The 22,527-nt window shown below is 40.0% G+C and overlaps 1 protein-coding gene and 1 pseudogene across 1 annotated transcript; both read left to right on the plus strand.

Annotated features, from left to right (window-relative positions):
* Nucleotides 1-12,521: 12,521 nt before the first annotated feature.
* On the plus strand, nt 12,522-17,691 carry NEFM (neurofilament medium). Its single transcript, XM_011360289.1, has 3 exons — nt 12,522-13,615; nt 14,346-14,470; nt 15,853-17,691. The coding sequence occupies exons 1-3, from the start codon at nt 12,536-12,538 to the stop codon at nt 17,195-17,197; spliced, it is 2,550 nt and encodes an 849-aa protein (XP_011358591.1). The 5' UTR covers nt 12,522-12,535; the 3' UTR covers nt 17,198-17,691.
* A 3,064-nt stretch (nt 17,692-20,755) lies between these two features.
* On the plus strand, nt 20,756-20,874 carry LOC111739754 (annotated as a pseudogene).
* Nucleotides 20,875-22,527: the final 1,653 nt, after the last annotated feature.

The raw sequence follows: 22,527 nt of genomic DNA on the forward strand, positions 1-22,527 counted from the left end.
AGTTTATGAATATGAAATTGATGAAAAATCATTTAAGAAATAATTTGAGCAATAATGGGGCTCAAACTGCCTGTAACCATGGATTAAGGAAATATTTTTTTTCTTATTTTTGTGACCTAATTAGAACCAGGCAAAGAAAGAGTCCAGGGCACTGAAAGAATTGAGAAAATTTTTAATTGTGAGAACTACAGGTTACCCCAGAATACGGTGAGCAATTACTAAAAGTGGAACCAGAGGAACATACATGGAAATAATCCTCTTATAAAAGAATCATCATTATTATGAACTGGGTGGAAAAGAATGTAATAAATTAAAAAAAAAAAAAAAGCCCAGTGTTTCTGGACCTTTCATTAGATTCCGGGGAGAAAGATATCATTATTTCTGGGCACAACTTTTCTACATTGCTATTTTTAGTGAGGTATTTAGCATGACCCCAAGAGATATTTCTGCATTTTCAATAACCTTTTATTCATACACTTAAGAAAATACTTTGTTTTAACTCAGATGTAGACTCCCTCTTGGTAGGGTTTTTTAGAGCAAGCTAATTTTTACCTGAGATTGTTTTTGCTGCAGTTATGCCTAGATCCAGTATATCTGTCAAAGAACTTTTCAAGTTCAGTCTCTACCGTTTTGTTCCATCAAGGAGATCACTACAGATCAGGGGTTAACAAAAGTGGGGGGCCAGGGATGGATTCCAACCCTTGTTCACTAACACTTTAAAATCCTGTTTAATCAGTCCTTGCCACACTCCCCCAAGGTAAAGTTAAACACTTTCACGAGTGTGGCTCGCAAAAGCATTGTCGCTGACAACGAATCAGTGCTTCTGAATCACTTTGGAAATATAAAATGTGATATAAATGCTTAATTTAAAAGAATGACATGTGACACTGTTGCTATTTTTACTACCTGTCTAACAAGAACCCACGCACATTTTTTTAAATAACTGAGTTTGAAGCCAAGAAGAAATCCAAGCCAAGATACTGAGTGCTGCACTTTGATTTCAAAAGCAATGCATGTTAGGACCCATCACAATTGTCCTTGTCACCCAGGAATGGAGCAGATTCCTTGGGGGGAAAAAAAACCATTAGTTTGGAAGGCCTCCCCTCTTAGACCTCCTCTGAAAACAGAGGTCCGGCTCCCAGCGACTACCCCCAACAAACATCATCAACAGTCACCAAAGGGCTTTTCTCTCCTTCTGTGTATATCTGTTTAGACACAACTCATGACTTGAATGGAAGCTCAGTAGAGGCAAACATCAAAGGGCAATCGATGAAATTGATTATTCTCGTAGTGCCTAGGTATAAGGATTTTCTTTGAGGATCTAAAGGGTTAAATTGACTGTTTTCTACATACTGAGTAGAAGAAATCAATGGAGAAAAATTCTCATTTTTTTTCTCTTTTCACTTTCCAGTTTACCACCTGATCAGCAAACATTAATTGGTCATTCGTTATGTGTGTAAAATGCTGAAATGCATAATCATCCCTGTTGTCATTTCCAGTTTGCTTTATGAAGGTGATATGGCTGTATACCATCTTCATAAATATGGAAGAGAAGCAGAAATATGGAGAGAAGGCAGGAGTTGCATTGCTGCCCATTATCATCATCGCAAACCAGACACCAGAAATGGCCACAATTCCTGGCTCCTGCCAGCTTGGTTCCAACTTTACTTGACCTATATACTCTTGGCTTTAGGAAGGTGTTCCCAAGTGAATGATAAAAAGATTAAGAAGCCAAAATCTAAATGTAAGCAAATTTAACCAAGTTGCCAATCAAAAGGCAAGGGTCAAAACCCTGTTTTTTCTGAGTCTAGGAAATTATAATTCCACCACTCTCCTTGGTTTTGTTTAATTTGGTATGTCAATTTATAAAGCATTTACTGTTACTTGCTATTGTTCTCTGCACTGGAAGGGGTGGAAGAGGGAATGAGAAGGATACAATAGAATTAAAGAGAAATGTTTGCCTTTAATAAGCCGGAAGTTCCAGCACAGGAAGTAGCTTTATTCACATGTGGGATATAAAACAAGAGGAGCCAGGATAATCGCCAAAACCTGTGGTACCAACTATAGTGCTGGAGGAACTTACAGAAGAGGAGAGAGGAGGCAGCAAATTCTTCATGACAAGGTAGAAGCTGAGCTGTGGTCCAGTGGACAGAATTTGGATGAGAGCTAAGTCATGGATAAAGCATTCCGGAAGAACGAAATACCATCATATGAAAATTCTAAGCATAGTCCCCTCTGGCCCACCTAATTCATTAAAATCTCACTTTTGGCCCCCTGATGTGGTAAACACTTTGCTTTGGTATCAGAGAGATGTACTTCCAATCCCAGCTCTGCCATTATGAACCCTTTGAACTTGGCTACCTGGCAAAACATCTTTGAAGCGTTATTTTTTAGTGGGATAATGATATCTACCTTGTAGGTCTATTGAGATAATAAAACAAGGTGTACAGAGCCAGCTCATGAAAGAATTTCTTTTACCTTAGGATCACATTAACAGTCATATCTGTAGCAGAGACTGTTCTTTATCCACAAAAATGTATTCCTTCCTTCTATAGTAATAGAGTTATAGCTGGGCCTATAGCTGCTTAGCCAGAGACTGCAGTTGCCAGCAACCCTGGCAGCTATGTGACCTGCTTGACATTGTTTCTGCCACCCGCATATAAGTAGAAGTGACGTATGTCTCTTCCAGGCCTGTGCTTGAAAACAGCCAGTCACTTTTTCCTCTTCCTATGAGTTAGGATATGTATTTGCCTGAAACGCAACTCTGATCATGCAAATGAGAACATTGCTTTATAGAAAGGAGCAAATAAACAAGTTGCAAAGAAACTAGAACTCCCCCCAAAAATGACTATGTGGAACAGAGCAGGCTATCTACCCTCCAGGATCAGTACAGAAATGACGAATAAGCTTCTATGTTCTTTTAGTCACTCTCATACTGGGTCTTTTGGTATGTCAGCTTAGCCTTTTCACCTAACTTATGCAAGATCTAATTTATCCTTGGAAAAAGTAATCTCTTTCAATTATCCCCACTTGACAGATGAGCAAACTAAAGCCAAGGGAAATTCAAGGTCACTTGACCTGTCAATGCTATCCTGTCACTGATTCCCAGAGCATGTGATAACTTTGTCACTTCTTATTCCCGAGATTGTGAACAGAGGAACCTCTTAGATTTAGGTGTTGATGAAAGTTTGACAAGGTTGACTATTACATTTCAAATATAGAATCATGAAACTGACTTTAAATTAAGCTGCACATTGCAAGTGGCTTTCATAATTATTGCTATTACACATTTGTTGCTACTGTAAAATTTCAAGGCACACTGGGAGATGTAATTACAACACAGAGTTCTAGAATCTGAGGCAGAAATATTTGGCATTGGGGTAATTTACACCAATAATGTAATTAAATAGGAGGCAATTTGCATTCAGATTTGCACATTACAGTCTTTTTTCCAATTATAAAAATTTCAAAAAGTAAAGAAAATAAAAGCTCTGATAAGCACAGGGTTTTCTGAGTGTTCTGACAATATTTTAGACAAATGACAATGGGAAAGAGGACTTTTTTACTTTTTTCTGGAACCTTAGCAGTTTGCCAAAAAAATAATAAGCTGTCTGTCAGATATTTTAATATGAAGCATTCCATGATAAATAACTATTTTCACCTCCTGTGTTATTTTGGCTCAAATTTATTTATAAGTTTTCTCTGATTCTCAACTATTGATAGGATCTGCCTATAAATAAAAGATCTGAAAAGCATATACCCAAATACTCAAAATGGAGAAGAATCCAAGTATTATTTTAGCAAGAAAATTAGAAGTTAGGGTTATTTGTAAAAATTTTATTGATTATATCCAACACCTGTATCGTGGTGCAAAGAGCACTAGACTGAGCATGGCACCATTTACGCCACCTAAAGGACCTTGATTTAGCCCAGTGAGACTTGGGCTAGCATTAGCCCAATAGCCTTGATGTTAGCCCAATGAAACTGATATTGGGGGGGATGTGTTAGAATGAATAATGGCCCTTCACCAAATATGTCCATGTCCTATCCCTCGCACCTGTGACTGTCACTTTACATGGCAAAAGAGACTTTGTAGATGTGATTAACTAACTTATGGACTAAATTGTATCCCCCCAAAATTAAAGCCCTCCTAACCCTAGTATCGTATCTCAGAAGATAATTGTATTTGGAGATAGGGCCTCTGAATTGGGAATTAAGTTAAAATGGAGTCATTAAGGCGGACCCTAATCCACTGGATTGGTGTCCTTAAAAGAAGAGAAGATTAGGACACCGAGAGGGAGACCAGACACCAGACTTGGGCACACACACAGAGAAGACCATGTGAAGACATGCGGAGGAGGCAGCCAGCTACGAGCTGAGGAGAGAGGCCAAACCTGCAAACACCTTGATCTCAGACTTCCAGCTTCTAGGACTGTGAGAAAATAAATTTCTGTTGTTTAAGCCACCCAGTCTGTTGTTTTCATCATGGCAGCCCTAACAAACTAAAACAGATCATAGAATGGGGAGATTATCCTTTCCAGCAGAGGCTACCTGCCCTCCTCCACCCCATTATTAGTCACTTGCAGTTCTTTGAGCACACTGTGTTTGCATTGCACTCACCTCGATGCCTTTGGTTGCTTCCCCCACCATCTTTCACCTAGGCACTTTCTACATATACCTCAAAACTTGCCTCAGATGTCCTCTCCTCATGAAAGTTCTCCCTGAGGCTCTTCCACCCTTCTCAACAGCTGCTTCAGTTGCTCATCGTCCATGTTCCCTGACACACTGTGTTTGTCTCTAGCATAGACAGAGAGAGCAGCCCCAGAGTTCCCCCATGTAATTCCCTATTCACCTGACTCCACCATTAGAATGTGTTCACCCAAGCTAGGATTCTGTCTTTCATGAAATTCTTAGTGTCCAGCGCAGTGCCTGATACTAAAGAGACTAGTGTTTGTTGAAAGGAAGTTTTAGGAAAAAGGGTAAAACTTTACCTACTCATTCACGCAACGAATGTGGGTGAGACCTTCAGAATCCATAAAACATTGTAGGACACACAAATGTGAGTAAGAGTTGGTATCTGCCACTGAGAAATTCAAGTTTAGTCAGGGTATTGAGATGTTATTTAAATGGGCAGCAAGTGCTAGCACCTAATTAGACTACGAGCAGGAACTGACGGGGAAATCTTTTTACCTGGAAAAATGGAAAGAATTTGGAAAAATAGAGTTTTCCTAGGACCAGGTCACGGGAGTGGCAAACGTGACTAGAAACCCCGAAGCAGAGGCCCTCATCAGTGTGGTGTGGTATCTTCAACAAACACCTAATGGCTTGATTATGACATGAACATGCCTTTTATTCAAGAAGGCACACGAGTGTCACTCTTATGAGTTTTCAAGGGGGCATTAAATTTCCAAAGTATATTGAGCATGACAGAAGGAAAAGACCCTGCCGACTAACATGAGGCAGGAGAAAACACAGCAAATTGTATTAAATGAGTCACACTGGCTAAGGAGGGTTTTCATCATTAGGCATTTAGTTCCTAATAATTTTATGCAATCCAAGTCCAGACGCTGATTGTTATGATGACTAATATAGGATACATGCTATTTCTTTTCAAGGTCAATCAACTTTTGTTCAGGAAAAATGAGAAACAGTTCTCTTCCTTGACCCTATCTGATAAAGCAGAAGTCAAAGCAGATTTATACAAATGAAAATAAGGGTGAGTCAGAGCTCTTTATCCCATAAATAACAAAAAATGGATTAAGGCTGATTTTCTCCTGGTAACCTATATACATAGCCACATAACCCTGATTTTAGTATGTAAAATAGATGATCAAGAGATTAACTTAAAATTATTCATGGCTGTATTTTCACTGTTTTAATAGATTTAAGAAGCTGCTTCCTTTCCAGCCAACCCATTGTAAACCTTCCCTGATAAAGACAATCTATGTCTTCTGCCAAGATTCATTGTTTACTATTGGGTCTCTCAAAGTAGATTTAGTTTAAAGAGTTTGACATCTGCCAAAAATTGTGAATATATAATGATTAAAAGATTTTCTTTTGAATTTAAATGTATATAAATATATAGATATATTAGTCAATCAATGATATGATAAACTAATTATAATTTAAATTAAAAATCTCCTAAAAACTAAACCAAAGTGCATGTAAACATAAATATCAGATAAAATAATAAGTGATTAAGGACATTATTCATAGATCAAGTACTAGAATGAATAAATTAGTTATCCTTCAAATTACATAGAAAATCAATTTGGGATAAAAATAACAAAGACAAGTAATTCAAAGTTTTCATTTTTAATATATTTAATAAAGTCACAAATCAAGAAATAAGGTTTATCTCAGAAAATATTAAAAGATTTTCTATTTATATAAATAGAAAAAAGCAGCAGAAGAATGCAAAGTGTATGTTCTGAATTTTTTGTAACACGACTTAGCAGTTAAACAGTTAGCTTATAAATGAAATTTTTTAAATGGATGGCATGGCCTTAGAGGCAGAGTTACACCACGGCGAGGGGCATCCTCCCTCCCGAGCCTGAGACTCCTCCATTTGTATCTCAACTCCACCACTTCACAGCTGTGTGCGATGCTTAGCCTTCCTGTGCCTGCTGCTCAATTGCTTTTTGTACAAAATGGAGGTGATCATAGTGAAAGGGTCTTTATGATGGTTAAACGAGACAATCCAATAAAGTCTTGGCACAGTGCTCAGCACCTAGTATGCTGTTAATAAATACCGGTTATTGTTATTGATATTACTGCCCTTTTTTTCACACTGATTGAGACTGGCTTTGACGCTCTATTACAGAATTTTTTTTTTTTTTTTTTTTTTTAATATCAGCACTAGTGTCAGAAGATACAGGTTCCAATCCTGACTCCACCACTTACCTGATGGGTGGCGGGTGGCCTTGGACAAATCTCACAATTTCATCAACTATGAAATGGGAATAATAATTTATGCTCTACCTTGTCTACCCCCAGTGCTCAGGCCAGATGAGATAACATAATTTTTTGTTTGTTTGTTTGCTTTGCTTCTTTGAGGTAAAGTGTTATTCACATGTGGAATCTGATACTAGTGATGACGATGATGTCTTTGGGATTCAGGGTACCATTAAATGTAAAGGAATACAGTATTCAGACCTGACTAGGCCAACTTATAGGTCACCACTTCTGACTGCCACACCACTGCTTTTGACTTCACAATAACACTTCTCTCAATAAAACAAAGAGCCAGAGAGGCATAGACAGAAAGACTGACAGAATTAATACTCAGACCCAGTTATGCTTTCCTGATACATTATCATTATTATTATATTTTTTTTATTATTTTATCATTCTTGATCTAAAGGACCCAAAAAATCTTTCTTAAAGACAAAAATGAAAATCAAACGCGTGGCTGGAACCTAGGTCTGATGGCATACAGTACTGCATTGTTTCCTCTAGGATAGCAAGTTGCAAACTCAGATATACTTATTTTACAAATCACGAGTATGGCACTATATAAATAGAAAGGTCTATCTATATTTAAATTACAGAGAAAAGGCTAGAAGTGAATATTGTTTCCCTGTATTTCGTAAATTTTTACACTAAGTATATGTCAGTTTTAACAGCAAAAAACGAGAATCAAAATATTCTAAAATATATGATGTTCTTAGCAACCTAAGTAAAAAGAGATAGCTCTGACAGTGAGCCCATTTTCAGAAGATTCTGAAAGAACACTGCTTTTCAGAATCACTGAGATTATGAAGAAAGCACCCAGTCCTGAGACAATGAGACTTAATTGTCCCAGGTGGGGCTTCTTTCTGATTGTTTTATGTCCCTGGGTTTAGCTTTCTTCAGAAATTTGGTCCAAAGATGGCAGATCATTGATCTGCTCTAGTTTTACAAAGTTCATTTTAATTAAGAATTTCTAATAAAATAATTATGTCCCTTACTAAGTCTGGCCTTGGTAAGCTTGGGATAAAATATGTTATAAATATTATATGGCTGCACTAGTGCAAAGTTATGTGCAATGCAGGGGTTTAAAAATTCAAGTGCATATCATCAAGATCTGTCCCTTTACAGATAAAGCCAAAATATCTAATTAAGAACAAGCTGAAAATTAATACAGCAGTACTGTCTTATTATGCATCTAATAAATTTTAGTTTAAGAATCACTTTTAGAAAAGCTATCTTAAATATATATTTTTTAAAATTCTAAGTCCTCCTCCTCTGGCTTTCACAGAATTGATTCCAGGTGGTGGGGTGAAGGCATTACACAGCAAAAAAATCAGCAAGCTATGCTAAAAGTGAAATCTTTCTTCCTTAAAACATGAAAATTCCAGATACAGAATTTCAAAACCAATTAAGCTTATATTTGGAATAATGTAAAGATATAAAATGTTTTTTTAATGCTTCAATTAACTTTTTATAAAGACAGTCACTGAAAGCTATGTAAGTCAATATTCAATGAATAAAAATTTTGGCAAGGGAAATAAACACCTTTTCAGTGCTCAATGTTAAAAAAAAAAAAAAAGACACTGTGGTTCAGATGCACTTGGCTTAATTAAAGACAATAGAAACGCATACATCTTAATTTTCCTGACAAGAAGCAGCCTTTCTCCCCTGAGGATACTTTTATTTGCTTTCAACATCTGAAATCAAAAAGAACAAAAATCAAAGCTGCTTTTAAAGTTCGATGTCCCAAAGCTCAAGTAGAAATAAGTATTACAGTTTTCATTTTCCTTATGTTCCCACTCCAGGCCACAAAGTCTCTAGCTTCCTACATCAACAGCCCCTCAATTAATTAGCAAAAGACAGTTTACAAATAATTGTTCATCATGAGTTCTAGTAACAGATTCCAGGCAAAAGGATCAGGTTTAAGACATCAAAGTAGATTGAGAGAAAGTACAACCATTTCATCTTAGACAGATTCAACCTACCAATTTGACAGTGGTCTTTCATCCAGAGCATCTTGCTTGCTGCCCAGCTCCTACATCCCATCTTCCTTGCATTTTTATGTATCAAAAAAATATTCTTTTAAATGTAAGGAAATATGGGAAGAAGGAAGAAAATACCCAACTCATTTTTCTAACCTTATTTTTTAACCCCCAAATCCCTTATGAATAGGATAAGTATGAATAAACCCTTATGCAAAGGATATTTTCCCATCATCATTGGATAAGATCTCACATTAGCTATCTCTTAACTACAAAGTTAACATTTTCACTTTATCTACTGAAGGAACACATAGTATGCTCTGTATTTCCCTATAAAGTTATTCAAAACAGACTATAACTTATGGTACAACAATAGAGATAATTTCATTAAACTGTGTAAACTTAAATTTACATCTAAATCATATATGCAACTTATCTATTTAGAATAAATTATAAAACTATGATAGTCGAACTCAACAGTATTGTAAATTCAGATAAATTCTCATGCTTATTTTCTCTCTTGTTAATATTTTCAGAAGATTCCTGGCTTTAGTGTCATTAGAGTAATAAAAAAAAAATGCAAAGCTTTACATTTCTTTTCATGAAAAAAATATTAGCATGGCAAATGTTCTTCAAAAATAGGAGACAGGGAAATATAATGTTATAGATTTTTTTAAAGTGTTTATACTACATTCACTGATGAGCATAACCTTCAAGTCACCTTCATAAAGAGTGATTAAAGTGAAAAGTTTAAAACAAAATAAAACATTCTGCTAAATGTGGAACTGGATCAATCATTTTTTAAGCCATGAGAACTTTTTTCCTTAATAAGGTGACTGTTATAACTCACTGCATTTTCCTGTTGTGGTCAGACTGAACAATACCCCATGGGACATTGAAGTTACAATTTGAAACTATAGGCACTAACTGAATTTAGCCTGAGTAATTGAAAGTTATTTTGTTTGCAATGCTTTCCTCCTGTAACCAGTTGGAAGCTTAACCGTTTCCGACTTAGTTTAGATATAAGGCAAAACAGGCTAATTGTGAAATTAGACATGTGTTGTCTTGAAAATGTCTCTCTGCAGAGTCATTTCATTTTCAAAGCCTTGAAGAAAACTAACAGTAGTAGCCTGCCTGTTAACCATTTGCTCTTATTACAGAGAATGTTTTAGTGTGTATGCAACATGAAACTGCCAAGGGTTTTTATATTTTTTAATAAAAGTAGAAAGTAATAAGTAATTACCACATAATTAGCATTCAGCCTTATCTGATAACATCTTTCTCTTTCTTGGAGCCCACCCTGGTGATTGGCAGTACTTTACAAGACAGGAAATTTTCTTTCTCTTTTCCTTTATTTATCCATCTGAAACCAGAAATCCTGTCTTTACAATATTCACGAGTCAGTACCCTCACTCTGTCATCTGTCTCTCCCAACAGCTTGAGACATAGTCTCTTTTTGCCTGAAAGATAACCCATCCCTCAGTAAACTGGAAGAGCCTCCCCCCCTTACCACACACACACACACACACACCCTGCAATACCACAGTTTCACATTAATGAACCAAAAGTATCTCCCTAAATTAACCCATGCTACTTTAAAATACAAGTGGGCCAAGATATTTTACAAAAATAAAAAATAAAAATAAAAACTTCCAAAACCCAAGCCTTTTCTGATTACTTACTGATTAATATGACCTCATCTCTTAATAAAAGATTAGAGAAGGCATGCTGTGAAAAAAAAAAAAATGAAGTCTGGGGCTCTACTTTTCAGAAGTGGTTTCTTCTCAGCCACAGCAAGCATTTCATATGCCATCACTTGTGCCTGTGACCCAGGCAAACACAGTCATCAGTCCTGTATTCTGCTCTTCACTTTGTCTTGCAGTATTCTGAACTTTTTGTTCCCTGAGTTACCCCCAAGGGGACTTTTTAACAGCAGTGCACCAGACAGCGGAAAGTCAGTGTAGAATCCTTGTTTAAATAAACATGTTTAAAGATACGGCCAATTTATCCCAAATCAGTCATTAAAATCAAAAAGAGAAAAGCATATTACATTTTAAATGGAGGAAAAAAAATCTGGTTTTATACGGGGTCGTGGTCAATCTGTTTGGCAACTTTTAAATTAATTCAGATGTTTTTCAATCATCACAGTTACCTACAGGGAATACTGAACAGAAAACTGACAAGCAATTGTTTGTGTTCAAACTTATCATAAACTATATTTCCATGGACTTTTCAACTCAGCAGTCTTCAAATTCCTCTTTCCAAGGATTATTTGACCTTCAAATTTCAGGCCCTGTATCTCTTGGTGTCGTGCATTCATCATATGTTAGAAAACTCAAGCTGGGCTACAAGTATATTATTTCTGTTACCTGACTTTAATAAATTTTAGTTGTTTTCAAAATCTGCAATCTGTTCATTGTGCCAACCCTGCATTGCAGAGAAATCAGCGTGCGATTCCAGCTTGGCTCCTGCAAACAAAGTCACCACAAACAGATTTTAATTGTCTTTGCTCAGGGAAAAGAAGAGGAGGGAAACCCTAGCCAATCTGACAGGCGATGCGGGGTGACAAGCCCCCAGGGCGGCTGGATCTCCCGGCTCGCCATCCTGGGCGCTGTCCTTAGTGCTGCTGGCGCCATAGCGAGCACAAGCGCCTTACCTTCTGCCCAGCGGAAGCTGCGGACGTCCCCCAAACGTTTAGCAGAACGTAGCGCCGTATCCCACTTTTAATACAAATAACTACCCCGGCCCATCCTTTTTGTCCCCTTCTCGAAGTTTGCAGGCTGATCGTTCCTCAAAGTCATTTTTTTTTTTTCTTCTAGGCCCAACTAGCTCATCTCGGTCTGCTTTAAGATGAGAAGTGGGGGAAGGGGAGGAAGGCAAGGCGAAATGAGGATGGGGGTGGGGAAAATGTAGGGGGAGGGGAGGAAGGTGAAGGAGAGAAGAAAAGGATAGGAAGAAAAAGGTCCAGGAAGAAGGGGCTCAGAGAGAAGGGCGGAGGAAGTGGGACTAAAGAAGGCTTAAAGCGGGAGGGCGAAGAGATGCCGAAGACAGGGAGAAGTGGTTAAGCGCAGAAGATGGGTAAAGAAAAAAGTAATGGAGAAAGAACAGAAGAGAAAGCCATGAGTTTAAGAGTGCAGAGGGCCAAGAAAAGAGCGAGGCGGCCAGGGGGTGGGGAGAAAAGCAGCCGGAACGGCGGGAGAGTGACAAGACAAAGAAAGGGCGTTGTGTGAATACTTGCACCGAGGGTGAAAACTGCAATCCGAAGGTGAAGAGAAATAGAGAGAGGGGGCTTGCGGGGAGACTGGTGGTCTAGAACTAAAGGAGAGCTGTGGGGAGGGGCCAGGGCCAGGGCAGCAAAGTCCGGGGTCCGATGCGGGTTGAGCCCACGTGGAGCCGGCGCTGAATCACTGCTGGGCTGTCTTTACACCCACCCCCACCCCCCTTCCCCCCCTTCCCCCTGCCGGGTGCCCGCAGTCCCCGCCTCCTCGGCCGCCGCCTCCACGGGGCGGGGCCCTAGCCCGGGACCAGCCGCCGCGGCTATAAATGGGCTGCGGCGAGGCCAGCAGAACGCTGTGACAGCCACACGCCCCGAGGCCTCCAAGATGAGCTACACTTTGGACTCGCTGGGCAACCCTTCCGCCTACCGGCGGATAACCGAAACCCGCTCCAGCTTCAGCCGTGTTAGCGGCTCCCCGTCCAGCGGCTTCCGCTCGCAGTCATGGTCTCGAGGCTCGCCCAGCACTGTGTCCTCCTCCTACAAGCGCAGCGCGCTTGGCCCGCGCCTCGCCTACAGCTCGGCGATGCTCAGCTCCGCCGAGAGCAGCCTCGACTTCAGCCAGTCGTCGTCCCTGCTCAATGGGGGCTCCATGCCGGGCGGCGACTACAAGCTGTCCCGCTCCAACGAGAAGGAGCAGCTCCAGGGGTTGAACGACCGCTTCGCGGGCTACATTGAGAAAGTGCACTACCTGGAGCAGCAGAACAAGGAGATCGAAGCGGAGATCCAGGCGCTGCGGCAGAAGCAGGCCTCGCATGCCCAGCTGGGCGACGCATACGACCAAGAGATCCGTGAGCTGCGCGCCACTTTAGAGATGGTGAATCACGAGAAGGCTCAGGTACAGCTGGACTCGGACCACCTGGAGGAAGACATCCACCGGCTCAAAGAGCGCTTCGAGGAGGAGGCACGGCTGCGCGACGACACCGAGGCGGCCATCCGCGCGCTGCGCAAAGACATCGAGGAGGCGTCGTTGGTCAAGGTGGAGCTGGACAAGAAAGTGCAGTCGCTGCAAGATGAGGTGGCCTTCCTGCGGAGCAATCACGAGGAGGAGGTGGCCGACCTGCTGGCCCAGATCCAGGCGTCGCACATTACGGTAGAGCGCAAAGATTACCTGAAGACAGACATCTCGTCGGCGCTGAAGGAGATCCGCTCCCAGCTCGAGTGTCACTCCGACCAGAACATGCACCAGGCGGAAGAGTGGTTTAAGTGCCGCTACGCCAAGCTAACCGAGGCGGCCGAGCAGAACAAGGAAGCCATCCGCTCTGCCAAGGAAGAGATTGCCGAGTACCGGCGTCAGCTGCAGTCCAAGAGCATCGAGCTCGAGTCAGTGCGTGGCACCAAGGAGTCCCTGGAGCGGCAGCTCAGCGACATCGAGGAGCGCCACAACCACGACCTCAGCAGCTACCAGGTAGGAACGGCGGCTGCGCGGCCAGCCTGCGCCAGCGCCAGCGCCGCGCGTCCCCGACACACAGACACGCGCCCCGGCGCGCTCTCCGCCGCGCTCCCTGGTGGCCGCCAGCCAGTCCGCGCGAGTGCGACGCACACCTAAGAGGCGCAAAGCGTCTTCGCCCCTACCCACCACTTCCACACTCCTTCCACCCACCAACCCCAGCTCCTAAGAGCCCTGACTTTTTTTAAATGTGCTTTTTGTCCTCAGGAGTTCTAGGTTTTGCACACTTGCACGTTCAAAGTAGGAAATATACATTCGGGTAGTTGATAAGGTAGCAACTTTAGGATAGCTTCTGCGTGAATGCATGTGTTCTCGGCTTTTCCAGCCGTGATCCGAAGAACTCACAAAATTGGTTTCGGCTCAAAAGGCTCAGATGGGAAGGGCCAGGTCAGCCGTGGGGTTTCCCCCATCATGTTTGTTTCCTGCTAAGACGTGTTCTAGATCCACTGCGCGCAGTGCAGTGTGTGATGCGCCCAGGAAATATCTTATTGTCTTAATTGATCTTATTTGTTGATTTGAGAATCCTTTAGATTTTGTAAAGGGAGGAGGGGCTGGGAGCACTATCCGGGAAGTTTGCAGAGCGGGAGGGAGTCAGAAGAGGGGAGAAGGGAGCGAGTAGCAAGTGGTTTGCGAAAGAAATTGAGGTTTGGAAGGGTGAGTCTATGGAGATTCTCTGTGTCTGTTTCAGGACACTATCCAGCAGTTGGAAAATGAGCTTCGGGGCACAAAGTGGGAAATGGCTCGTCATTTGCGAGAATACCAGGATCTCCTCAATGTCAAGATGGCTCTGGATATTGAGATCGCTGCGTACAGGTATGCTACTCACTGAGGGCGTGACCGAAATACTAACCGCATTGCGGAGGCTGTTGTGGCAGAAGCTTCATCACTTAAGTTAAATCAAGCAGATTTCAGAAGTTTTAATCAGCGCCTGTTTTCCTTTCTTAATTAAAAACAAATTATTCTAAAGAATCGAAAGTGTTTTTACCACTTTTTATACGGCTTTAAAAGAGTAAGCATTAGTTGAAATTGTTTTGAATTACATGGGGTGGGGGAAGAAAAGTGCCAATTAATTTCAACCCTTATGCTTAAACTTTATTTTACTGAAAAGTGTTTTCTGAATGTTTGAAACAAAAACGGAGTTTTAGTATTTAAGATTTCATCTGGTGGTTTAGGCTTTGAAACTTTACAATGTCAAGGACAAACATCAAGACATTCAGTTTCTCTGTTTCTGGCACAGCTTACTATTGCCATCATCTGGCTGAGAAGAGCTATAGATTTGTATATTAGAATATAGATATATTTATTTTTATACTATAGATAGTTTAGATGTATTATATTTTATCATGGACTGTATAATATAGATTGTGTGTAGATATAGATCATGTATAATATATATCTATATATATCTAGATCTTGAGATATAAATCTATAGATATAAATATAGATGCTAATGCAAATCGATTTACATCTATAGATGTAGATCTATAGCCAGAGAGAGAGAGAGAAGAGATTATAGGTCTACTAACTGATGTCACCTTGCTGTTGATTAAGTTCACAGGAGAAAATCATTGACTAAACAGTTTTTCTGCTACCATTAAGGTCATTATAATATTATAATGAAATATTATAATTATTCAGGAAAACTGAATAATTATATCACTGACACTTCATGATTAAAATTGCTGACCAATTTATAACTTGATACACCCATTTAGTACCTAGCTCTAGTATATACATATATAGCCTAAGTTCTGATATATGTTAAATAGTTTTATACATTTTTTTGAACATTATATTTGCTAAAAATTTTAGTATACATTCTCAAAGTCCAAATGCTCAGGAAGATCATCAGGGTTTGTCGGGGGGCACCAGGAAGATTTTCAACATATCGACGTTGCACCAAATGGACTGCTGCAAGGCAGAGACTTGGTGGCTGGGCCAGATTCGTGGACTCTTGGGCGTGGTTAGTTACAGCAGCAAGTAACTGGCTGGGAGTCCCTCAGGATCTGTGTTACTGACTATGATGCAATATACCAGTGAAATGATAGCTGATATTACACCAGCTTGATGAAATCCTTTATTTATGTGATTTTATTTATTCAAAAGTATCTAGTGCATTCCCCATAATGTTAATGAAGCCGAGAAAGCCCAATGAGATTTTAGTCATGTCTTGTCTTCTTTGATTCTCTCCTTAGAAAACTCCTGGAAGGTGAAGAGACCAGATTTAGCACGTTTTCAGGAAGCATCACTGGGCCCCTGTATACACACCGACAGCCCTCAGTCACAATATCCAGTAAGATTCAGAAAACCAAGGTAGAGGCGCCCAAGCTAAAGGTCCAGCACAAATTTGTAGAGGAGATCATAGAGGAAACCAAAGTGGAAGATGAAAAGTCAGAAATGGAAGAGGCCCTGACTGCCATTGCAGAGGAACTAGCAATGAAAGAAGAGCAGAAGGAAAGAGAGGCAGAAGAAAAGGAAGAGGAACAAGAAGCTGAAGAAGAAGTCGTGGTGACTAAAAAGTCTCCAGTGAAAGCTACTGCCCCCGAACTTAAAGAAGAGGAAGAAGAAGAGGAAGAAGAAGATGAAGGCGCTAAATCAGACCAAGCCGAAGAAGGAGGATCCGAGAAGGAAGGTTCTAGTGAAAAAGAGGAAGGTGAGCAGGAAGAAGAAGGAGAGACAGAGGCTGAAGGTGAAGGAGAGGAAGTCGAAGCTAAGGAGGAGAAGAAAACTGAGGAAAAGCGGGAAGAAGTGGCCCCCAAGACGGAGCCCGTGGCAGAAGCCAAGGTGGAAAAGCCGGAGAAAGCCAAGTCCCCCGCGCCCAAATCGCCAGTGGAAGAGGTGAAGCCGAAAGCAGCTGCCGGAGCTGGGAAAGGTGAGCAGAAAGAGGAGGAAGGGAAAGTGGAGGAAGGAAAGAAAGAGCCAGCAAAGGAAGCTCCCAAGGAAGAGAAGGTGGAGAAAAAGGAGGAGAAGCCAAAAGAAGTGCCTGAGAAGAAGAAAGCCACGTCCCCAGTGAAGGAGGAAGTGGTGCAGGAGGTGGTGACCGTCACCAAGTCAGTAAAGGTGAGCGTGGAGAAAGGCACCAAAGAGGAGGAGAAGCCTCAGAAGCCAGAGAAGGAGAAAGCGGAAGAGGAGGGAGGGAGCGGGGAGGAAGGCAGTGATCAAGGTTCAAAGGAATCCATGAAGGAAGACATAGCCATCAACGGGGAGGTGGAAGGGAAGGAGCAAGAGCAGGAGACAAAGGAGAAAGGCAGTGGGGGAGAAGAGGAGAAAGGTGTTGTCACCAACGGGCTAGACTTAAGTCCAGCGGATGAAAAGAAGGGGGGTGACAGAAGTGAGGAAAAAGTAGTGGTGACCAAAAAGATAGAAAAAATCACCAGTGAAGGGGGAGATGGTGCTACCAAATACATCACTAAGTCTGTCACCGTCACTCAAAAGGTCGAAGAGCATGAGGAGTCCTTTGAGGAGAAATTAGTGTCTACTAAAAAGGTAGAGAAGGTCACTTCGCACGCCATAGTAAAGGAAGTCTCCCAGAGCGACTAATAATTTGAGTCCATTGCAAAAAGGTTAAGCCATATGACAATTTCAAAATGCATGTGATTGACAGCTTCAAAACAGAACGGGTTCTCCCATGGGGGCTCCAGACATTGTATTTTCTTTGTGCAATATGAGGGAACTGCATGCAAGCTCAGGATGCTCCCTCCTCAGTCTTTGGGGGGGGTTCAAATGCATGATATTGTATGTACCTGGGGAATTGGCCAATTTACTAAGCTGTTGGAAGGGGGGCACTCAGAGGGGGGATGTCTTGAGATGTATTATGCAAAGAACCAACTGAGCCAAAAATAATAAATGAAACACAGAACTCTCTTAGCCTTAAGAAAGCTGTATATGAATAATTATGTTTACCTCACTGGTGCATTTAAAATGGACTTTTGTTCATGGGAGAACCTCGTTGACATGCACAGTTTGCAGCCTTTCATTGATTGATGTTAAACAGTCACAGCAGTACTTGCTCAATAAAGGTCATATTGGAAACATAGTCGATTGCTTGTTAATGTCATTTTAAAGGGAAATTTCCACTGCCTGACCCTTTCTTTCCTAAGAGTAGATTATTTGGGAGATGATAAGCGACCTGCATTTCTTATCACTATGTCCGTGAGAATGAATCCTGGGAAAACATAATCACCAAAAACTTGTGCAGGTGTCAGAATCTTTACTTAGCATAACCTTCATCTCAAAATTTTCAAATTGTATTTTTGAAATAAAAATAAAAGCTTTAGAGAAAAAGGTAAAATTGGTGGGATGGAAGTCTTCAATCTCCAGGTGTTTCAATTCCAAACTGGAACTCAGAGAACCTCAAGGTGAGAGGGACGATAAAGGAATCATTACTTGGAGTTGGGACACAAAGAACCTAGTGGCATTTATAACAATGTGTCCAGAAGAAGCAGGACTGAAATTACTAATAGTCCTAACAAAAAATATCCAGTCTCAGTTGCATGGTTCTGGTTTATACACACACACACGCACACACACACACATCTGTAGCATTGATTCCTGATATGGTTGATGGAGATTTATACTTTTAGTGTTTTATAATTTGGGAAAATAATGTCAAAAATAAATAAAATACTTCGCTTAGAAAAAGAAAAACGTTCTCTGATATAAGCACTCTAAATTAAAAAAAAAAAAAAAATTTTTAAAGGCCTGATCTTGACCAAGGAAATAATACAAATCTCTTCAAAATATCTGTTCTAGACTTTTAAGACCATTAATAATATACTAATTAACACATTTGTTCCAAGTCCATATATTTTTTATCAATAGGATCATTCCAATAATATAATCCTGAATCCTGTTTTTAATGACTTTTCACAACACTCCTATTTTAATTTCTAAATGTCCCCAGGAAGCTCGTTGCTAATGTCAGTCATTTGTAATGCTGTTTCCTAACCCTTAGCCATTTGCCAGTCTTCACACTTTTTGCTACGTCTGCATATCATTTGTACAATTATTTATTTAGATTTTTTCTTTAAACCAACTTATGTTTTATGTTAAAACACTAAATTTTCTGAAGCAATAATATCCATGACACCCAAGGTGAAACAGGATTTTTAAATATAATTAGCAAAAATTTACTCTAGTTTTGTAGAATTAAAAAATAAAATGAATATTGGAAGGATAGAGGATAACTCCTAGGATGAAAGGATAAGCCAAAGAGGCAGGTGATGGGGAAGACCTCTGGGACAGCTCCAGGAACAGAGGCAGCAGGACTCAGCATTCTGTCACAGGCTAACTGAACTCAATACTTTTGCATCATTTCATTGGAAGTTCTGAAAAAGAGCACATATTCCCCTGACACCTGGGCCAGCAAAAGAGAAGGCACTTTGATTGACAGTTCTGCCAAGACTCGTACCAATGATACAGCTGCATTTTCCCAAAGAAAAGTCTGGGGGTTGTTCTCTGAACTGGGAATAGAGGCTGGATCTATATGATAAGCTAGTTGGATTTTTAAATACCTCCTAAGTATATTGCCATTGCTATAAAACTACTCATCTGTGCACTCCTAAAATCATCTCATTTACCAGTGCTGACTCCTGAGTCTACCACAGTTTAGAAACCCTTTTTTGTAGCATACGCTGTTTTAAAATGACAGGATCAATCAGTAACCTGAGGCCAGCACTTGTCCCTTCAGCTCCTAACTTTGTTTTCAACCATCTCATCTTGATCCTAAGTGGAAAAGAATATGATAATATTTACTCATATTCCAAAAGACAGGCCACTGTTTCACCCTCTTTAAAAATGACATGGATGGACCTAGAGGTTATTATATTGAACAAAATAAGTCAGACAGTGAAAGATAAATACCGTATGATTTCACTTATATGCGGAATCTAAGAAACGAAAAGAACAAACTAATCAAAAACAGACTCGCAAATACAGAGGACAGTCTGGTGACTGCCAGAGGGGAGCGGGTTGTGGGGCTGGGAGAAAGGGGTGAGGGGTTAAAGAAATATAAATTAGTAGTTGATAATTAGTAGTGAATAGGGAGCACGGCATGGGGGATGCAGTCAGCAGTATGTCATGGCTGTGAGTAGAGCCAGAGCGGTGATAGTGTAATTGGAGGATTGCTTCATAAACTATGTAAATGTCTAACCAATGTAATATATATTTAAAACTAATAATAAAATAAAATAAAATGCTTTAAAAAAAGATTCAAGACTAAAAGAGATAAAGGGGGTTTCATGCCACTATATTTAAGGTAACCTCCAGCCTAATGGGCAGGTCTATGGGGTAAGGAGAAAGACCGCACATTGCAGGCAGACTTAAGAAATCAGAAAAACAAAAAACAAAACAAAAAAACAGCACTAGGACTTGGCTCGAAGATCAGCAGAAAACTACTGACATTTCCTTCAAAGATAGCCACTATAACATCTGAGTCAATCCACAGTTAGGCTCCTCAATTCATTTCTAGTATAACACACATCTGTTCAAGGAATCAGAAACTGCTCTGAAGTGATGAGTGCTCTCATATCTTCAAAGGGGAGCAGTATCCAGACATGGGGAGCCCCTAATATTTTAGTTTACAACGAGCTCTCATTATTTTACTACATACAATACAATATAGGGGAAAGACCACTAGCTGGACCTCGTTTTGAGCCTGTCACTTGCTAAATTGTGACCTTGAGCAAATCCCTCAACTTGAGATCATGTTCTACATTTTTAAAAAAATTAAGTAGTGCCACCCAATGCCACTATAAAAGTGGTAAGTGAGCTCATACAAGTGAGAATGTTCTGTATGATGTAAAGCATTATATAAAATTAAATTAATAAATAAAATAATAACAAAAAAATAATAATACAACAACATACCTTTGATAAGCTGTACAGACATTTATAAATGTATCATATTGCTTGGTTGAGTCGTTAACTCTAATATTTATTGCAGACCAGGGCCCAGGGATACACTGATCTTTTCTTATGGAATTCCCTAATTCTGTTGTCAATGCCAATTATTACACTACTATTTAAAGAGGAAAATATGAAATTCATATTTCCAAATATGTTCAGGGGTAGGGGGAGACTATATTTAAAACTAAACATATCTATAGCCATGCCACCCTGAACAAGCCTGATCATATCTGATCTTAGAAGCTAAGCAGGGTCGGGCCTGTTTAGTACTTGAATGGGAGACCACCTAGGAAGACCAGGTGCTGTAGGCTTAAAAAACAAAAAATAAGGGATTGTAAGCAGACAAGGTCCTTGCAATCCGTGAGGTCAACCAAAAGTTGCCTCAATAAAAATGAGTTTAAAAATTTTTTTTAAATAAAATAAATGCATATCTCTAAGTGTTTAGGGAATTAGAATATCTTTTTTTCTGACTACAGTTTCTGTTCTAATGACATTAAGCCATTGAAAAAACAGAATTTTTACTTTTCCCTTAGATTGCCTTAGAGGCACTATTTTGTTTTAAGTATTGTAAGAAGTACCAAAGCTAATTAGTTCTCAATTTTCAAACAAGGAAACTGAAGCACAAAATGGTTTTTAAAAAAAACTTCCTCAGGGTCACACAGCTAGTGGATAATGGAGCTGAAATTTGACTCCAATATTCCAGCTCTCAAACACTTGTATGACACTGCCCCTCAAATACATCCATTGTGGAAATCTCAATTTACAAGGAGGGTCTGCTGTGTTTCTTTCTTTCTGTCTGTCTGTCTATCTGTCTGCCTGCCTGCCTGCCTACCAGTATATATGTCTGTCTGTATGTATGTATGAATGTATGTATGCATGCATGTATGTATGCATGTATGTATGTATGTATGTATGTATTTCCAAATCAGAAGGAAAAAAGATATCTATGCCATGAATCTCTCATTTAATATGCTTACAAATATCTTCACATGTTACAAATGATACAATACCACTGTTTGCTTCATGAGAAGATGAAAACATCCAAATACAAAATAAGCAGTTATTCTTTTTTATCACAACAGCTTGCAGTGTACAAAAATGTGGCACTTTTCTCATGGTAACTTTAATATTCAATGGAAAAGGAAAGTTATTTCAAGCTCACTGCCTTCTATTGCCAGTCAGTGCATAAACAATAGTAAAACATTGGGATATTTGTTTCCACAACAAATAGGTTGGCCGTTCCAGTTTGGAGCAAGTTATTTTTTCCTGAGAGTTTATGTAATTCGCCAAAGGGAAAAAGGAGCTATTTTTAATTGAATTATTTTATTGAGTCTACAAAAAAAAAACGTCCACTTCCAGGGCTCCTCTATCCTTAGAAGTGTAGAACTTTAGCAAAAGCACCAAATTGAGTTCAAGTCCCAGGTCAATAGATAGTAAAAGTGTGTGTCTTGAGTTCATGATATTATTCCTCTGAGCTTTTGCTATAGACTGAATGTTTGTGTTCTTGAAATTCATATATTTAATCTTAATGCCCAATATGATGGTATTTGGAGGCGGGGCCTTTAGGAGAGGCTTAGATTATGAGGGTGGGGACCTCATGAATGGGATTACTGCCCTTAAAAAAGACGCCCCAGGGAGCTCCCTTGCTCCTTCTACCATGTAAACAGTGAGAGAAGACAGCCATCTATGAACCAGGAAGTGGGCTCTCACCAGACACAGAATCATGGTACTGTGATCTTGGACTTCCAGCCTCCTAAACTGAGAGAAATAAATTTCTGTTGTTTATAAGCCACCTAGTCCATGATATCTTGTGACAGTAGCCCAAACTAAGACAGTTTCCATTCCTTGTCTGTAAAATGAGGGTGCTAACATACTCAAAGGGCTTCCAAGGTCATTAAATGAGATAACATCTGTGAAAGTGTCTAGTAGCTGATCAAAACTATTTGTTGACTGTATTGAATTTT

Source organism: Pteropus vampyrus, unplaced genomic scaffold (genome assembly GCF_000151845.1).
Source record: "Pteropus vampyrus isolate Shadow unplaced genomic scaffold, Pvam_2.0 Scaffold53, whole genome shotgun sequence".
Classification (NCBI taxonomy): Eukaryota; Metazoa; Chordata; class Mammalia; order Chiroptera; family Pteropodidae; genus Pteropus; species Pteropus vampyrus.